General features: G+C 32.6%; 1 protein-coding gene and 1 pseudogene across 13 annotated transcripts in view; one reads left to right on the top strand and one right to left on the bottom strand.

Moving 5' to 3' along the window:
- Nucleotides 1-20,594, bottom strand: part of LOC148596464 (tight junction protein 1-like) — a 98,663-nt gene that overhangs the window by 72,306 nt on the left and 5,763 nt on the right. For 5 of the 13 annotated variants that reach the window (XM_088563621.1, XM_088563627.1, XM_088563624.1 and 2 more), the window contains exons 2-4: nucleotides 9,920-10,073; nucleotides 9,282-9,378; nucleotides 3,171-3,200 (exon numbers count right to left, since the gene is read on the bottom strand). In XM_088563621.1, coding sequence (XP_088419747.1) covers nucleotides 3,171-3,200; nucleotides 9,282-9,378; nucleotides 9,920-10,073 — 281 coding nt within the window. Of the gene's footprint in view, nucleotides 1-39; nucleotides 59-275; nucleotides 478-3,170; nucleotides 3,201-9,281; nucleotides 9,379-9,919; nucleotides 10,074-17,829; nucleotides 17,854-19,027; nucleotides 19,153-20,339; nucleotides 20,464-20,594 lie in introns of those variants that run through there. The other 8 variants (XM_088563631.1, XM_088563634.1, XM_088563632.1 and 5 more) reach the window with 8 other exon arrangements.
- LOC148596466 (uncharacterized) lies at nucleotides 11,875-14,278 on the top strand (annotated as a pseudogene).

The raw sequence follows: 20,594 nt of genomic DNA, 5'->3' as shown, positions 1-20,594 counted from the left end.
CTTAATTATAACTTTGGCAACAAGTCTTAGGCCTAATACCTAGTATATGTCCCATGCTTTCCAAACTTTGCTATTAACTTGCAGGTGAAATTTTTACACAACTGCTGTCTATACATATTACACCTCCAAGAACTTCGCCCCTAGCTCACTCAATCAGCAAATCTGATAACTCCCTAATCTGAAATATTTAAAAAACATGTGACCCCATGTCTTTAAAAGCAAGCTACTAACAACTATGCCTAATACTCTCCATCAATATTCCAATTAATACTTACGTGAACAGAAATCCTTCCTTATTATATGTATGTTCTAAATATGTACAGTTTAACAATTAAAATTCACTTGATATTGCTCAACAATCAACATTCCTAAAATTCTAGGTCCATTGAGAACAGACAAACAGCTGCTGATCCAAAATAATCCCAGACTGATCCTAAATGCCATAGAGTTAAAAAAAAGAATGCAAGTTCCCCTATTTAGACACCAGGTAACAGAAAGTGATATTTGATAATAAATATGTCACAATATGACACTTCACTTCCCATCCATTATTGTCCCCTGCTATTGAGATCAGTTTACAATGTAATTTAGTATCAGCTGTTCATGAAATTAAACATGTACAAAAACTTCATACTTAAAACACTATATATCATACTTTAGCCATAACCTGCTAACCTTCAAATCCCCCCTGTTTTTAACACTGACCTCTATACATGTATATTCTTCACCAGTACATTTAGAAAATACTGTAAAATATCTCTAAACCAAACACTTAAATAATACATACCCAATCTAGACATCTTACAAATACAAATTTGCCCTTGAAGTAAAGTAAGAAAATAATTCAGTTGAATCTTGTTTTATCAGGGGTAGATTCAGAGGGGGGCATTCATCACCTCCTCCCTTAAACACTGGGAATTCAATGAAATCATGATTGTACGAAGAAAAACAATCCCAAGAAAATCTTTAAAAATGTAAAAGTATTTGCTTGAAATTTTGAATTAAACTCCCAAATAAATTTTCAGCTTTGCTTCACTTCTTTACATCCCTTTCATCTTTTATTTACAGTAAAACCTGTCAAAACCAAAACTAAGTGAAATGAAATTATAATTCAATGCACCAACATGTTACGGAAAATATTGTCTTCTTCTTTAATTCTGATGGTGCAAATAGTCAAATTACACCATCAAAATGTGTTTTTTTTCCTTACCACATTTCACCCACTGCCAGATTCATACAGATACTGGCACTTAAAAAACAAACAACTTTATCCCATATCACCTATAGCATTTTTTTGCAGTTCTGATGTATTTTGAACCCAGCCTAAACATTTGTGTAAATTGAACAGATGAAAAATTGACAAACATGTATAATACCTTGACCCAAGAGAAGTCATAATAATATTTAGCATTTTGGTTTTTTTTTTTCATACCATGGATACTGTTCTAGATCTTTAATTTTACACAAAAAATAAGAGAAAGGAAATTTATATAAATAGCTGGAATTAACTGGACAATCAAGCTTTATCTTCAAACAAACCGATGTCTAGTCAGCAGGAAACACCCTGGAACCACAGACATTAAAGACATCCTTATATAGAAATCATATCACTTCATTTGCATAAAACTAATTAATCAAAAATTACAAGATGAGCCTTATATGGTAACAGTGATAGCCTGCAGATTCAACTGTCTGCTGGTAAATACATAACAGGCCATTACGGGACTAAATACCCCACCACATCTCTAGAGTGGCATGTGTGCCATATTATACACAGAATCTTAATTCCTGACACATGTCTCCAATCATTAACTGTGTAAAGAAGTATAATGTCAGTCTCTGTAAGAATCAGGCAGTGGGTGAAACATGGTATAAATAAACCCACCATTTTGATAGTTTAATTTGACTATTTTTACCATCAGAATCAAGGAAAACAGACAAGAATTTCCATATCATGCTGAACCATTGGGTAAAAATTTCATTGAAATGCACTGAAAATTAAGATAATCCAAGGGCAGATAACTCTGTCAAAAACCTCACTTTTCTAAGGTTCAATTGAAAAATTTCTGAGCAAAGTCAGTGATGCAGAGATTAAATAATGGTCTTTTCAAAAAGAGAAGGTATCCTTGAGTGATACTTCATTGTGAGACCGGTGGAGTTTTGACATGCAATGTGAGACCGGTGGAGTTTTGCAGGTTTCTGATTTTTCACATTTTGATGAGACAACAGGAAATGATCAATTGATGAGGCCAAGAAAAAAATGATGTCTGTTTCTATGGTTACATTGGATAATAGGATAGGTAGGTAGGTAGTTAATATATAGGTAGGTAGGTAGTTAATATATTATATTATTTTATATATATTAGATTCATCACATTCTACAGTAAAAGAACTTTTATTCGTGTGTACCAGTTTTTGTGGATTAGGGAAGTAACACAAGTTCATGGATTCTTGAATTCTTGATTTTGAGGTTTTCAGTAGACAAATCAATTGAAATCTCCTTTTTGTTGGGAACCAAATTTTTTGTTATGGCATACCCACAAAAACCACAAAAATTGGCACCCCATGAGCAATAGTACTTTCACAGTATTCAGCAGTGTAAAAGTAGTCGAACTGGGACAGATGAACTGACAGACAGACAGACTGCATGATCATTTTTACCTCCTGCTTTTTGAATTAAGGTTATAATAAATCCAGCAGTATACACAATATAAAATGTATACAAAGTATCAAACTCAGTTTTAAACACTAGTTAACTCAAGAGCATGCATTGGTTAAACTCACAATTAGTGGAGATATATTTATATACAATACATGCACACCAAAACAAAACAACACAGGAAACCATGATCATGTTACAACACAACACTACCCTCTTTTCTTATGGTTACATCAAACAATCATTTTGCTATAACTAAAACCTTCTAGCTCTAAACAGGGTCCGATATTTGTAGCTCACTCTAAACACTGCAGACAGATCTCTACTAAATTTCAAGAAAGTTAAAATGTCAGGAAAAGTGAATGATTTTAAGTGATATTACAAATGTATCAGATTGTCAAACAACATTTGATTTGGAAAATTTTAAAAATCCTGTCTGCAGTGGTAAGAAAATGACGTTACAAACATTTGCCACTGTGTAGAGCTTGAAATATCATGCGGTCTACTTTACCTTATTTTTCGAAGGTGTTCGTCGTAATCCCTTCATTTTAAAAGAAAACATATTTTTTTATATATCACGTTAATTGATGCTTCTGTCAATATCAGTGTAAGTTGTGGTCCAATTGTATACACTTCAGGGTATTCCAAGACAAATGTATTCCACAACTTAAAATATATTCCACAACTTAAATATATTCCATGACTTAAATGTATTCCAATATAAATTATGGTAAATGTATTCCACAACTTACATGAATTCCAATGTGATTTAAATGTATTCAATGAAAAATGCAAGAAAAAAACACAGATAAAAAGTAACTAAAAAAAGTGCAGGATAAAAGTTCCGGAAAGTAAAATTATGTGTGCTCCATTTGTAAAGAGACAACTTTCAATTTTCATATATTGATTAGTTCATGCAAAATTCCTTCCATTTCAGAGACTCTAGGAAACCTTTACTTGTCTCTGCAAAACTACAATTTTTCCTTTCAATGTACATATATTTGTCACTCTATAAAATAACACTATATTTTTCCAAATTCTGAATTTTTAATACACAAATTTTATTCTTATAGTTATTCAGTCATGAATGATAAATTAGAGTTATCTATCTTGATTTTGAAGTAATCTATCAATTTCACAATAGAAGAATAAAACTGTTTTTAACATCTTTTTTCAAACACAGCTTTGAATATGCCACATTTCTGATCCATCCATCTTTTTTCAAATTTGACAAGTAATATTTACGTAAGTTTGCTGCTCCATACATACTTGTACAAACAGATCTCACTTTCTTACAACTTTATACTTTGCTAAAAAGTTAATTCAACCTGATGCTACCACAATTACCATCAAGTCAAAAGACTGAGTGAGCTATGCCATACATATAGTACTCTAGTCCACCAGACTGCAATATACTGGGACAATATCCTGAATTCAGTCATTAACAGACAAATTTACGACATTAATTACGATTTTTATGATCTAAACATCACAATATTGTCCATTTGTAGTCTGTTACTATTTATAAAACACATGCCAACTAATTTGTTCCAACAAGCAAACCAGATTAAAAAAAAATAAAATAAAAACAAACTAGGAAGAATTGCATGTACCAGAGGTAAACAAACACGTAGTAAATTTGTACCAAATACACATTAAACCCAAACAATCTCTTTACACAACTTTCCCAGTCATTTTCTCTCAATTTGAAACAAAGAACCGACTTGACTGACATATCTTGATAAAAATATTTACATATTCTGGTTCCCAAATACACCTATATGATAAATCACTAAGTTATCCAAACATTCACTTGCCCACAAGCAAGTGGCTTGACAACTCCTAGGACAGCTAGGATTCCAAACAATCACTTGCCCACTAGCAAGAAGCTTGGCAACTCTTAGAACAGCTAGGATTCCAAACAATCACTTGCCCACAAGCAAGAGGCTTGGCAACTCCAAGGACAGCTTGGAATCAAAACTTTTAACTTGCCCACAAAGAAGACGCTTAGCAACTCCTATGACAGCTAGGATTCCAAACAATCACTTGCCCACAAGCAAGAGGCTTGATACAATGCAATGACTAGGTGCATTTTTGTATTTTTTTCTCTCTTCTTTCCCCATGTATTACTGAATTACTGAGTGTTAAATTCCTGATCTCAGAACACACAATTGTTGGAAATATCACAAACAAAGACATGAAGTCAATTAAATTCATTTCATTCCTACAAATCCAGCCACATTCTAATTTTGTCACTGTAATAGCCTTTAGTGAACTGTAGTCACAAAAACACCTCAACAAGATAAACAAAATATTCCTCCGTTTCCTCACAGAAATTTTTAAGACATGCACAGTCCTCAAAACACAATTTTCCCTATCACAATTTGACATGCAGATAATCCCACCAGAATACTGCAACTGTGTAAATTGTAGTCACAAAAGTTAGAAAATTCACAGCTCAAAGTAACAAAATGAGAGATGTATGAACAAATACCAGTTGTAAAATTTCATACATCTCTTTGTTGTGAAAAACTAAAAAGATTTAACTTACACCTGAGTCACTGTACCTGGTGACAAAAGATTTCATTTTTGTTGACATTGTTGATCTTAAACTCTTACAACCTTTTCATGTCTATGGTTTAAATGTCTCCAATATCTTTATATTTGATTTCTATCATGGTAAGAATGTTAAATAGATCAGTTTAATTGTGATGAAATATGTAATAGGTTGAGACTAAAAAAAAAAGTGAAACAGACCAATATGTTTCAATTAAAGATTTTTACAAGATACTGAATGGTTAATGCCATTAAAATGTGAACCAGTCAAGAAGGTAGGTAATGTCCCAATAAACAGCTGCATAAAGGCAAAAGCCATGATTGTATTTTATTTTTTTCAGGGTATGTTGTAAATGATCAGAATTGACAATGTTACAATAAGTTATTGCCATTTCACCTACACAGGCAATTCATGTTAATCAAGCTTCACAAGAAATTCATGGTGTTTCTAGAAAAGCAGAGGACGCTTACCCTACCGGTGCACCTGGTCCATGCTCCCAGTTTTTAGTGGAGTCCAAGTTGCTCATTTGCTTTTTATACTTTGTATGTATGATTTCAGTTACTTTATGTTCTTTGTTGTGTATTCTGTTTTCCATGTCAGGTCGTTGTCCCTGGATTACATTCTTTTGATTACCGCTATAACCTTGGTTCCCTTGATTACTCTTACTTCAAAAAAATTAACGTAATTTTCATGTGAAATTCACTTAACATGAATTCAACCGAATTTCACTTGAACTCTGTCATAAAGTAAAATAATTTTGCCTGTGTATGATATGAAAAGGGGGTTCACTTGTTCACCTAAGAAGACTTACATATATGCCTTGTGATTTAGACTAAAGTATCATCCTCATTTCAAGGTATTTGTGCATGTCCATCGCACAGCTCTGTCCTGCAACCATATTATTCAACCTAGTTACCATGACCGTTTAGCTGACAACTTGTAATGACTCTTCGTGAGGACCTTGACCGTTTAGCTGACAACTTGTAATGACTCTTTGTGATGACCTTAATCGTTTAGCTGACAACTTGTAATGACTCTTCATGATGACATTGTAATCAAGACTAACTGACTACCTGACTGACTAAAGGCTCTCTGAGCAATGCATTGATACATCCTAGTCCACTTAAGCAAGAATCATGAAGTTCAGAAAGGGTAATCAAGGAGTTGCATCCACAAGTGCGATCCAATGGACAGTGTAAGTATACAGTAAAAAAAGGAATTATAACAGTAAAATCTGGATTTGAAAAAAGGTGAAAATTCCACTAAAACATGGAAGAAAATTATCCCTGATTCAGAAGTCAGAGTAACCAGGGGTAGGTTTGGAGCCAGAATAGTGTGTCAGAAAGGGTAAATATGCTTTCCCAAAGGTGTCGCTTTGTGTAATATACAGACAGACAGACAGCCTGAAATCTGTGTACATGTACTAAAGATTAAAACTACAGAAAATCCTTGGATAAGAATTCATTATAATACACTAGACGTGACTTCTTTCAAATTTTCACTTAAATCTGTTGAATAATCTAAAAGCTTTACAAAAATTCAAAGGCCATTATCTTCAAAAAGAAATAAATCTTAAAAGGCAAACATTAAACATGAGACAGTCAAACATGTCACCTGAGATAACTTTGATCTGTTAATTACAGGTAAACAAATGTAAATACAGATAACAAAAAAGAGGACAAGGGATTAAACTTCCACCCTTTTCTGAACAATACATTGGACCTAATTATCCACTTAAAGACTTTACTTGTACAATGTAATTAAATAGCAGTCTTATAAAAATCAGGTGTTTCCTCCATGTCAAAAATCAACCTAACTCACTTTCATTTCGGAATCAGAAACGGTTACAGACCTTTAACATAAATATTATATAGGTCATTGTTTGAGTTTTTTAGGTCATTGTTTCTTGATTTACCTTGATTAGATTGATTTTTGTGGGAAACGATGGTTTTCTAAAAAAAATGCAGATCAAAGTACAGACTATTGATATGTTATATGTATACTGTAAACTGGGAAATTTTCGCGCAGTCTTTTTTCTGTGATTTATGCGATCAATCTACTTTCCAACAACTTAAAATTCATGAATCTTATAAGAATGTTCCTTGGAAAAAAATATTCATGACAGTTTACTTTATGTGTTACAGGTCTTACAGCAAAAATAGTGAAAATGAAACTACCACAAAAAATTACATGGTTTAAAATACATTGTATGTAGATACAAAAAAGTGTTGGTTGTATGGTGGGTTTTTCTACACCATGAGTGACAGTGTCTGACTTTTATATGGACTGGTACTTAATAGGATTGAAAGAGTTTGTACAAATAGGTCTTAAAAAGACTCATTTTCACTGCTTTGCCAGAACCATACCTAATTTCTTACATTTCTCAAATATAACTCTTAGTTGAAGATTTTAATAAGAAACCTAATGCTTTGAATTGAAGATTAGAAGAAAACTAAATGAATGGAAGAAAATCTCTATTCCAAGGTCCTCATCAAGGCAAATGTAAGGAGATGAAACTAGGTTAAGGGGCATAAGTTTTACAAATCACTGGTTCATATAAGTAAATCATTTTACACAAATCTCACATAAGCATCAAAGTAACTTGGATTGATTTCATTCTGTTTTAAACATTTCAAACTCCCCCCCTTTAAGTATCTATTGTTTAGTTGTAAATACATGTATGCAAAGTGTACATATTAACTGTTTGATGTTTACAAGGGGAAATAATCCAACATCAACCTTCATCATGTAATGTTCAACTCAGCTTTCAAATAGACATACCGACAGACAGCAGTGCCACTTTCATGGACAAGAAAAAAAATGTTTAGGGTCATGCTACCAACCCCCTTTTTTCTACCTATATTAACAGTTTTTTGGGTTTTTTTTAAATGCACATAACTATCATTGTTTAGTTCAGCACCATTTAAAATAAAGAAATCCTGCTGTTATATAAAACTAGAAATACTGTGAATAAAACTAAAAAACATACCTCCTGCCACCAACATATTTTAATGTTGACATGAGTCATTGAAGCATAAATATTTTAATGTTTTGGGTAAAAAATAAATTGATTTATTATTTTACCTACCTAATCATTCAATAAGTGTCTTACATAACCATTTTACCAAAAAATGTACCTACCTACCCTATTTTTCATCCAATGTCACATTAAAGTGGTAAACCTAGGGTAATGGGCATAACTCTTGAAATCAGTGATATGTTTGTATCATATTCAATTTCACCGAAATCTATCAAGCTTTCATTTGAAATGGAATGAAATCAATCCAAGATACTTTGATGCTTACATGAGACTGATGTAAAATGCTGAATACAAACAATCCAATTATTTTTGAAGAATTGTGTCCCATACCCTAGGTCTACCTCCTTAAACCAACAATTTTTTTGGGCCTAAAAGCCCCCTGAAGTTTTTACGGAAAAGCTGATACATGTACTTGTATTTCCTTGTAATTACTTCCCCTGATAACTACAAAAAGAAGCTAATATCAATTGTATAACACACTCTGCGTAAATAAAAATAAAGTTCACAAACAAAAACAAGAAATTTGTGAGTGAAGGCTCATTAGTGATGTCCCCGCATTTTAACACGATATAAGGAACATAAACAAAGTCCTCGGTAAATAGGAAGTTGTTGTCAAACTTTTCTGAAAATGGATCCCATCATATGACATACCTTCCAGAAAAATGTGTAAAAAATTTCAAGCCCATGCAGGGGTTAATCTGGGCATATTGGCAAATGCCATATTTGGGCATTTTGAGAAAAAAAGTTGTTAACAAATTTGCCATTTGGGAGTCAAAATTAGGGAGGTAAAGTCAAAATTTTGGATAAATTGCATGATTTTGATTAAATTATTGGGGGAAAGGGTCCTTTAACGGGACCCTGCTGAATGCTAGAAAGTCCATGCCCTGTGATGAGTAGTTGCTAAGAAAACTGTTATGCTTGTTACAGATGTAAAACATGGGTATATGCATGGACAAAGGTAAAACAGTATAACTACCATCTCCTTTGAAGTGGGGGTATAATTAATTGATATAGTTATGGCCTACCTCATCGATTTCTGTATCACTTTCCATGCTTTTACTCCTCGTTCTGCGACTAGGTGATTTTGATCGATTGGTTGGCGTTCCTTCAGAAGACTTGCTGCTGAAATTGACATTCAAATTATTTAAGAAAATTTTAGCTGTAAAAATATCAATAACAGATGGATACCAATTTTCCTGGATTAGGGAAGAAACACAAATTCGTGGATTCTTTAATTCATGTAATTTGAGGTTTTCAGTATACACATCAATGGAAATCTCCCTTTCATTGGGAACCAAATTTCGTGGTTCGGCCTAACCACAAAAATTGGTACTCCAAGAATAATAGCACTTTCACAGTAACTCTAAAAGAACTGCTAAAAAAGACTTTTAGTTGTTGAAACATATGTGATGCACAAAATATAAAATGTCCTTTTCAAATTTGAATGATAAACCACCTTTCACAAATGTCTTTCCTCTTTAATCTTCTCCTGACAGTCACTGAACAGCATGGAAATAGGACTGCTTACCCTTAAGGATCACGAAAAAGGGTTTGAGAACTGAGATTTAGGTCTAGCATTGAGAAGAACAATAGAATTGTTGACTACCTCTGAGATTTAGGTCTAGCACTGAGAAAGAACAAAAGAATTACAGAAACCATGTACCTCTGAGATTTTGGCTGCCCTGCTATATTTTCTAGACTTGCTAATGCTCTCTCTGTTTTGATTTGTTGCAGCTGTCGTAAAGCATGGTCCCGTTGTTTTAGAGCTTGTTCATACCCGAGTTGTAGAGCTTTAGTTGGTCCCTTCTCATCAGTTTCTGAATAATAGAGCAGAAATTTATTAGGGAATTAAGTACTTCTCTGTCTAAGAATCTGGCAAAATGTGTACAAGGTGTGGCGCATGAAAATTTTGCTGCTCTTTTCCACTACATGTATAAACATTTATATACCTTTAATACCAAGTTCACAAGACGGTTGTAGCCCTAAATGTTTAATCCCAGAATCTCTAAAGGTAAATTTTACCTAATTAGACCTTTAATTCCTAGAATGTTTACAGGTAAATTTTACCTAATTAGACCTTAATTCCCAGAATGTCTACAGGTAAATTTTACCTAATTAGACCTTTATTTCCCAGATTGCCTAATCATAAATTGAAGGTAATTCAAAAATGTCTCCAGGTAAATTTTTAACTTGAGTTGATATAAATCAATTTTTTTTCCCAGAATATCAAACAATATTCTTACTGTATAGAATTGATCGGTACGTATAAATACCGCTTAGCCCTGGCTAAGTGCACTTAGCCCCAAATATTGATTAATATCTATATTTTTGAAGGTTGGGATGAAAAGATATGTCAGATATGGTTATATATTTGAACTTTGTTTAGAGATATTGTTATTATATTTTAGGAAAAAACGGTTTCTAAAACGGCACACACTGTCTGTGTGTCGGCAATTTCGTGTGCTATCATGCGTATACAAATTAACAAGTTAATCAAGCAATATACGGCTTGTCAATTAATTTATGATTAATTGTTTGTCTTCAATTATATGCAATAATGACCTATTCAATAGAATTGGCGAAAAATAAATGTGCACTATCTTGGACAAATGGTCTTTGATGTTCATCTCATAAAAACATTTTAAGTTTAGACAAAGAACGATAAAGAATAAAATATAAAAATTTTTTTGTCACAATATTAAAAAGATTTCTTGTTTTGGTAAGATTTTTTGAGTAAAATTAAATATCATTTAAATATGGAACATCGGTATTCTGGACATTCATAGCGAACGCATTTACAATATACAATATAAATTTCACAAAATATACGAGATGTGGCATCCTTGGGGATCACCAACTACGTCCGTTGATTATGACATGGTCTTACATAGATTGCAAGAGGTATATATAAATATATATATATATATTAATTATTATTAATTTAGATGAAAGATTGTTGTTTCTTTTTTAGGTAATGCATTTATCACTTTCCGTATTTACAATATAAATTATAAAATTATAAGATATGGAACGAAATAAATATCTGAACAAATTCTGACCGCTGAGTATATATATATCGCCCCCAATGTATCGCCCGTCATCTTGTTGCACATTGGAAATTAACTCATTAAGATTTATTTGATCATTGTTTCTTTTTTGTCCAGAAATATACCCCTTAAAAGAACACAATGATCTGAATAACTTCTGAAAACTAAGTTTGATTTTTGTCTGATGCTTGACCAGTAAGACTGTTCTTTTATTCATTTCGTTCCTAAAACACAAACAAAACAGCCATCAAAGTGTCCTGGACATTTGATAAATAAAACAGATACGGAACGAAATAAATATTTGAACAAAGTCTGACCGCTGAGTATTATTGCCCACATTCTATCTTACTGTCGTTTCCCCTCCGCCAGTAAGTCCACTTTGTACATTGAAAAAAATATCGTAAAAACTAAAAGGCATTGTTCTGTTCTTTATGTCGTTTTGGAAATATACACACACAACAAAATCACCATGTGGGCCCTCTTAGCAGAAAGTCGGATCTACCGTATTTGTATCATAGATCTTTTATAAAAGAATATCCAGATCGAACAAGATATATCTGAATCCTTATTCTTGCAACATCGTTTTCAATCATATAAAATGGCGTCAAGTTACGTGAAATAATAAACCATGCTCTGGTTACTTTTAAATAAATAGAAATATTTATTTTTTGTTATTTATTTCAGGCCTGCCAGTATGGATTCCTACATTTACATGATGTTGCCATAGCAGAGCGTGACCGCTTACCACCTTTTCAGCTTCCAACTATAGTGACTGCACCATCACGTATTGACGTCTTATCACAGACCTATCTACAGCAGTGTAATATGCAAAATATTGGTGTCCCTTACTATGTTCAAGATAATGGTAGTTGTCTTTTCAATGCCGTTTCGGTAGATTTATCCGGAACTGAGACATTATCTACAGAACTGCGTGTCCGTACTTGTATAGAAATGGTTACAAAGAAAGACATATATACATCTATGCCTAACGTTTACTTTTTACTAAATAACAGTGTCAATATAAGCCGTTGTCAAAATTCTAAAAACAGTAACTTTTCTGATGATTGTGGGGCATGGGACTCTCACTGTGGTAGAACTACAAAAACACATTTTATTGTTTCAACAGTTTAAAGTGGACTTTTCTGAGAGACGGCATTTATTGCTTCCAAACTAAAACCAACGGTAAAAAAACATATACACCTTACACCTTACAATCCTCAACCTGAAAACATTGTGACAATTCATCGGTATTATTCAACGCTAAAACGTGATAATTCATATAAACGACGAGTGAGTTGGTTCGAAACCTTACCACAGCATCAATTACTTAATATACATGTAGCCGTAATAGAATACATCGGCACATCACCATGACATGGTCAGCCACATGGCAATGCCAAAAACACGACCCAAGAATACATCAGAACCAAACCAGAGGTTTTTGATAAGATAAAAACAGGCATCGAACAGAGACAGTCTTCTTCTGAGATATACAAAAATCTCGATTCAGACAACGCACCAAGGGACAGACACCAAATAAGAAACAAGAAGTACACCGAAAAAAAGAAATCGTCTTCCTCTGCCATTGGAAACGTTGCTGATGAAATTATTGAAGTTTTGGCGATGGTAAACAATGACAGCTTTGTTCAAGAAGTGGTATATACACACGGCAACAACAAACCCCCGTCCATTATTTGTTACACTAAACAGCAACTAGATGATTTGAAACAATTTTTGATGACCGATCAAGATTGCATTCTAGGTATAGATAGAACTTTTAACCTTGGCGCCGTTTATGTCACAAATCTAGTATACAAAAACAAGAAGGTGGTGTCAAAAGAAACTGGTGATCATCCGATTTTCATAGGCCCTATGTTCTTACACTGGGAAGGTTCGTTCCTTTCGTACCACACATTTTTATCTCATGTAAAAGCACGCATTCAGGAAAGTGTGAAATGCATCGATTTACGAATTGGAAGCGACGATGAGAGTGGTTTTACAAAAGCAATTGACAGTGTCTTTCCTAACATAGAACGACTTTTGTGCACTAAACCCATTAAAGACAATGTTTCTGATCACCTTAGAAATAAAATTGGATGCAACAACCAATTGCGAACAAATATTCTAAATAACCTATTTGGGCCCAACGGACTGACATCGGCGATAGATCCCTCAGATTTTCATATCAAGGCTCGAGATATTAGCAGAAACTACCCTGAATTTGATTCATATTTTCAAACCCATTTAAAAGACAGACTGTTTCATTATGTTAACATTCCAAACTGGCAACTGGACTACAATCGTTTATGGACAAACAACAACTGCGAATCCATAAATCACGTCTTCAAGAAGGCAGTAAACTGGCAGCCAAAGTCAATTCCGAATTTGATACAAGACTTACATGATATTGTTACCGTACATTTCATAGACTTAAAATGTTCACTTTACGATAGTGGGAATTATGAATTGTATGGCCGTTACAGAAAACATTTACATAGTTACCAGAGTTGGCAAACCAAAACACAAGAACAACAGAACAACCTGTTGCATAGACTTCTAAATGATGTTACCAGCATTAAGTCTTCATATAAAAACTTTGAAGTTCCACAACCAAAAAGACTTGCTGCCAAACCATACCAAAGAATAAGACCTAGAAACTGCCATACAAAGCCAAGATTTTAACATGACAATAGTTCTGCAAATGTCTTTATTTTGTTGATGTTTTACATGTTATTATACAATATAGAGCTGCAATAAATCATTCAAAATAATTTACATTTACTTTGTTATTTACACCAATTAATAATTAGTAATAAAATGTGTAGGTGTGATAATCCTTCACGGTCTACTGAACTTGGATATACAGGCATGTGTCATTATGATATCTTAAAACACGTTTAAATCAATAATTGCTGCAGCGATACTTACAAAAATCAGATACAACATCTTCATAATTCAAATTTTGTCTATTGATACTAATATGCACACATAAATGTTCCCATCCCGGGCTAAGTGCACTGTTAGGGGCTAAGTGCACTAAGCCTGGGCTAAGCGGTGTTTAGACAGACCCAAATTGATTACTTTAATTTTGAACTATGTTTATACAAGTATCTTTCCCATTTGTTTCATTCTTTTCAATTCAACCCTTTATTATTTGTTTCTTTTCTTACTAATTCTTCCTATTTCGACAATTTGGGAATAAAGCTTTTTTTCATTAGACATTCTGTGATTAGACATTTTGGGAACATTCCCCCACAAGACATAGCAGTACACGGTAATGTCTGGCAAAAATTCTTCTGACCACAAAAAAACCATTTTATTCAGTGCCACATGTATATATATAAATGTATGTGTACAATATTGTCCCTGTATAGCATTCCGTTGATTTCCACTAGAATCTTGGTTCCCTTGATTGCTCTTACAGAATACACTTATAAATACTGAGCCAGGCATTTCCTCTGATGATCTGTGAATGATGCCCAATACAAAGAGTTGTGTCCCTTACCCTAGGTCTACCTCCTTAAGAAGAATTTTTAATATGGTAGAGATGGCAAATGATTTGGTTCTTGAAAATGTTATGCAATTAATAGAAATATGCAATAATAAGGTATGCAATTAGATGGAATCCTCTGTATTATTTTTTACATTTTATAGCAGATTGAACAGTTTGATAATAAGAAAATGTTAAGAGTTGTAATAATGGAATTATTTTTTAAGTCTTATTTGAAATTATGTTACATGAATGAATTTTGTTGATTATTTTTTATGTTGTTCCCAAAATTTGGCAAACCATTGTTGAAACAGTATTTAATGTATATTTTTCTGATATCTCTTGTTTGATCGGTTTTGTTAAGTATAAAATGTGTAACTGGAAGTTACTGTACCCAACTATTTATTGACTAATTCTCACTAACCTATCCCAATTTTACGTTTTTCTAAAATTATTAAAGAGGTTAAAACTTCACCTTAAGGCTATGGATAACGTTTTGAAAGATTTGATATTTAAAAAAAAAGAAGTGATTGAGTTTGAATTCAATAACATACCTAGCATCAATCCCTGTGTCAGCAAAGAATGAATGTGATCTTATCTTATCTTATAAACAGAGTCTGATGCGATTTTACTTTATGGTCAATGAAAATTTTAATTATATTATGACGTTTTATTATCAAATATGCAATACATTAGTACAGATAACAACAATACAAACGTTTCAATGATTTTTAAGAGTTGTGCCCCTTATCCTAGGTCTACCTCCTTAAGAAGAATTTTTAATATGGTAGAGATGGCAAATGATTTGGTTCTTGAAAATGTTATGCAATTAATAGAAATATGCAATAATCAGGTATGCAATTAGATGGAATCCTCTGTATTATTTTTTACATTTTATAGCAGATTGAACAGTTTGATTATAAGAAAATGTTAAGAGTTGTAATAATGGAATTATTTTTTAAGTCTTATTTGAAATTATGTTACATGAATGAATTTTGTTGATTATTTTTTATGTTGTTCCCAAAATTTGGCAAACCATTGTTGAAACAGTATTTCATATAATCCTTTAGGCCAAAAGTAAAATATTCTTTGTTTCCCCGACCAAAATAATTTTATTGCCGATTTTGTGTAGAAATTATTCAATAACATACCTAGCATCAATCCCCGTGTCAGCAAAGAATGAATGTGATCTTATCCAGAATATATGAAAAACAAAATCTCATAAACAGAGTCTGATGCGATTTTACTTTATGGTCAATGAAAATTTTAATTATATTATGACATTTTATTATCAAATATGCAATACATTAGTACAGATAACAACAATACCGGACTTTGATCCACATGATATATTTTTTTACAACATATTGATAAAACATGTTTTAGATAGCTCGACACTGAGGGCATGCTATGTCATTTGTACTAGGTTAATCCTAGTCCATTTTTTACAGATACATTTTTTAATCATGCATGCGACTTTCAAATTCCCACAAACTAAGGGATTTTATTTGCTTTTATTTTCCATGAACCATGGAATGAATTATCATTCACCGTTTTTTAGTGCATGATACTCCCTTTACCAATCACTTCGTAGCATTTCAAAATAACTGCCATTTTTGGGCAGTATTTTAAAAATTATTTGATTTTCAATTTAATTAGGTACATGTAGGTAAACATTTTATCCTGAGTTAAACAGTGATTTTGAAAATTTGATTGGAGCAGCCATTTTCAGAATTGCTGTTGTTTTCCTGCTTTTTTTTATTTACATTTGCTCAATTTTCAACAATCCTTGGTTTTTGTAATAAACATGGTATCCTGAGTTGAATAATAATGGTGGATAGATTAATTGTAAACCTGGTTTTACTTCAGTATCGTTTTTTTTTTCTGAATATTTGTGTAAAGCAAGCTATATAACTCAGTACTAAAGGGTATAGTTTTCTCTGCCTTCTGTGCAGTTGTTGGGGCAACAAACGAAGGACAAGGAGGCCCTTAAAACACATTGTATTGTGTTACCAGTGTGGAGAGACTGCATTATTACTGGCAAAATACCACGCAAGAGAAATCCAATAATATAAATGATTTCAAAAAAGTTTTATTCAGTAAATCTGACATGAGGAAAATGATAAATTGATACACCATAAAACTTAAAATACTGGCCTATAATACTGGTTTGTAATTCCTATTTACAAATGCCAAAAAAAAAAATATTTTACCTACCTACCTACCCACACCTGACTTGGTAGGGTCAGGTTTGGGGAAACAAACAATTATTTATTTTTGGCCTTACATACATTTAAGCCATATTTTTGTGACAGTCTGTCCTCTGCCCATGAACTGCCAAAACTTATAACAAAGGAGATGGGGTGTTAAAGGCTCTCATTGACCAAAAATACAACTGAACTGAAGTGTTGAAAGATTTATTTGGGAATTTGGAGACTTGAATCCTTAAAAAATGAGGAACAATAAAAACATAAGACTTTTGATAAAACCTGCACTAAAAGGACAAAATTTTAAATGTACAAAAATTCAGATCCTGTGTCAATTTTGTACTTTTTGGTCACTTTCCAGTCAAATTTTTCAGGAAGAAAATTGGTGTCCACACCCAATAAACAGCTTCATATTTAGTGAATATATTTATTATTGACATAGTTTATCATATTGTTGGAGCACCGGTATAAAGTTGTTTCTTAGATGGTCTGCAGACATATTTTTTCTGGATCATTTAAATGTTTCCATAAACATCAAAATTTACAATTTTTAGCATTTTTCTGTTAAAATATGACATCCTTCCAATAAGCCAATACCAAACAACAATGTTGTATCTAACAGTTACATGTTTTACCATGATTGAATAGTTATTAATATTTTAGGGCAAAATTCATAGCTTAATGTTCCTACACCTTCAACACATACAAACAAAAGACTACCAGGAGCCTGATTCCCTCACCTGGTTGGAATTTTTAACACATACAAAAAATTGAATTAACTAAATAACCCCCAAACAGCTGATCAGAATTTAAATCCTATGATATTTACCTCTACAGAATGATACATCTTTTTCATCTCAGCTGTAAACAGAGTAATACAGTATTACACCTGAGTACAGGTGAGAGGATAATCACTTGTTTACAAACATTTACCTGTCACTTCACATCAATATTTTGATTGATTGATTGTGGTTTGATGTCCTATGAAAATAAGTCATGCATTTTAAGACAAGATTGTTTGTCTAAATGAACATGCACATGTAATATAACCCTACTTCTTACAAGTTCTATATATTAAGCAGGATTTTTGTCACAGTGGTGCTAACACAGAGAAGTAACATGGCATGTCCCACATTTGGACACATTATATGTATCTTGACCTTGATCAAAGCAAACGTCACTCTATCCCCTAAATACTGCGTTTGGGGGAGAACCACTGATGTGATTTTGGCCAGGGATAAAGCCTACGATCTCCCACACTATTTCACCAACAAGAGTTCACTGTACCAGACCTGTTTAAAGCCTAGATTTAGTCTTATTTTGTGAAAATGAGGCATAAAATCTTGAACTTCATGTCATTTCAACATGTGTATTATGGAGAGATTCAAATTTCGAAGAGAGTAATTTGCAGTAAAAATTCATAGACATAGTAAGTTGAAACTTGATCAAAATAGGCAAGATACTGGTGTTAGTGAATTCACCCATTCACAGCTCAGAATTGTTATGAACCATTTTTTTCACTCTATATGATAAAATTAAAATGTAAAATGCTGGCTAAAGCTCTCGTTAAAAATTTTAGTTTTACTTACTGAAATAAAATATGTAAATCTGACTTTGTATTCACAAAAACTTATTTTACACTTGCGCTATTTCATATTCAATTTTTAAGCTTTAAATCACAATTCTGAAGATGACTGAAAATAGATTCTTATTATTATAATTATGATAGAAATATTCCAAACTTTTTATCCAAATGGAAATATATTATTGTGCCTTTCTAAACAAGCCCTGAATAAACTGATGATCTCTCCAAACCAGACATTGTCTAAAGTCCTCTAAAATCAACTTCAATGGATTGAAACCTCTGTAAAACAAATGCCTTCCTTAACCAAACAAGCACTTCAGTGAAAAAAATGTTTGGTTTAGAAAGGTTTCAGTTTATACATGTATATACATGTACATTTTCATGTACTTTTTTGTAATACATGTAGTATAAAATATTTATGATACATGTAAGTTTGTCTTACCTTGAGCCATTTTAACAATTAAACTTTGTCTTTTAAAAACATCAGTTGTAATACTAGTAATTACCAACAAATCACCAGTGAGGAACCCAAAGGTGTTCAAGAAAAAAAAATCACAAGTGAAGAACCTGAAGATGTTTAGGGGAGGGGGTCATTGGGGGGTAACAAACCTGAAGATGTTAAAAGGACAAAAAATCACCAGTGAAAAATCCGAAGGACATTGGGGGGCAAAAAATCACAAGTGAAGAACCAAAAAGTGTTTGATGGACAAAAATTAGTAGAGAAAGAATGAGGAAACCCTCACACCACTGGGCAGGTTATTACTATTTAAGATTGAGAACAATTTGACTATTGAATTGTAGAGTAAGGTTAAGAGGGTACCATTGAGTACAACTTGACTATTGAATGGTAGAGCGAGTTACCTTGATGTTTACATCAGATTGATATAAAGCACCTGAATACAAACGTTCCAATGATTTGTAAGAGTTATGTCCCTTACCTTAGGTCTACCCTCTGAAATAGCACTACCCATTACAATACAATATACATCAGTTTTCCAATTTACAATACTATCAGTATGAGATGACACATTATTCTGACACCTATATAATTTCCCATGTTGTAGGAAAAGGCCGACAAAACTAAAATCGCTGGTGTGATTTGGCATAACTCACAACCTCCTCTACAGAGAGTAACACCTCTTGGGCAGTTTGTGATACATGTATATCTACAATTTAATACAATTACTCTCACAATGGAGACCAAGAAGATACACTGACAGTGTTTAGGATTAAAATTTTCATTTATAAAAGAGCTTAAAAATTTCAAAGGACCATTCTTGAACAATATTTGTAAAAAAAATTGAAATCTGTGATCTCATAATAACCTATATGCATGTACCTACAAGTACATGAATGTAAAATTTCTTCTATTATAATTCGAGACTAATGCATTTTTGAAAGTGACAAATTTTTAAGTGTACTGGGAGGAATTAGATAAAAAGCCCCTCTAAACCCATTCACTGAAGTTCAATATTAAACATTTTCAACTTGCAGTGTATAGTATAAATGTCAAAATTTATACTATATTTAAATTTATACACCAAAACAATCCCTTCAGTGCCTCACTGCACCAGGGTAAAGAGAATAACCAATTTTTTTTTTAAATTTAAAAGACAACTGTGAGATGACTCAAACTAGATAGTATTCAAATGTACAAACCACAAATAAACTTCTGCAATCATCATGCAATTATTACTAATCATCTACCCTTGAAACATGCAAAAATTAAATTTCAAATTATTATCAAACCTTACCTGAAGACGCTCTGCAATTGACCCAAAAAATTTACAGGTACAAAAGTATATTCTACCTATTGTTGAGTATGTGATGATCCATTAGTAGTAGAATAAATATCCAGTTGAGTCCACTCCAAAAGGTAATAGGGGTGCAAGGATAGTTACATGATTTGGTATGTTATTTAAATCTGTCTGTTATAAATGCAAAATAAATCTTCATGACAGGTTCTGTGTACACAAATAGTTCTATTCAAGGTGATTTTTACTATGAAA

This window comes from Perna viridis, chromosome 15 (assembly GCF_037379345.1).
Source record: "Perna viridis isolate PV_CMFRI_1.1 ecotype Kerala chromosome 15, ASM3737934v1, whole genome shotgun sequence".
Lineage (NCBI taxonomy): Eukaryota > Metazoa > Mollusca > Bivalvia > Mytilida > Mytilidae > Perna > Perna viridis.
This window is presented reverse-complemented; position numbering and strand designations above follow the sequence as displayed.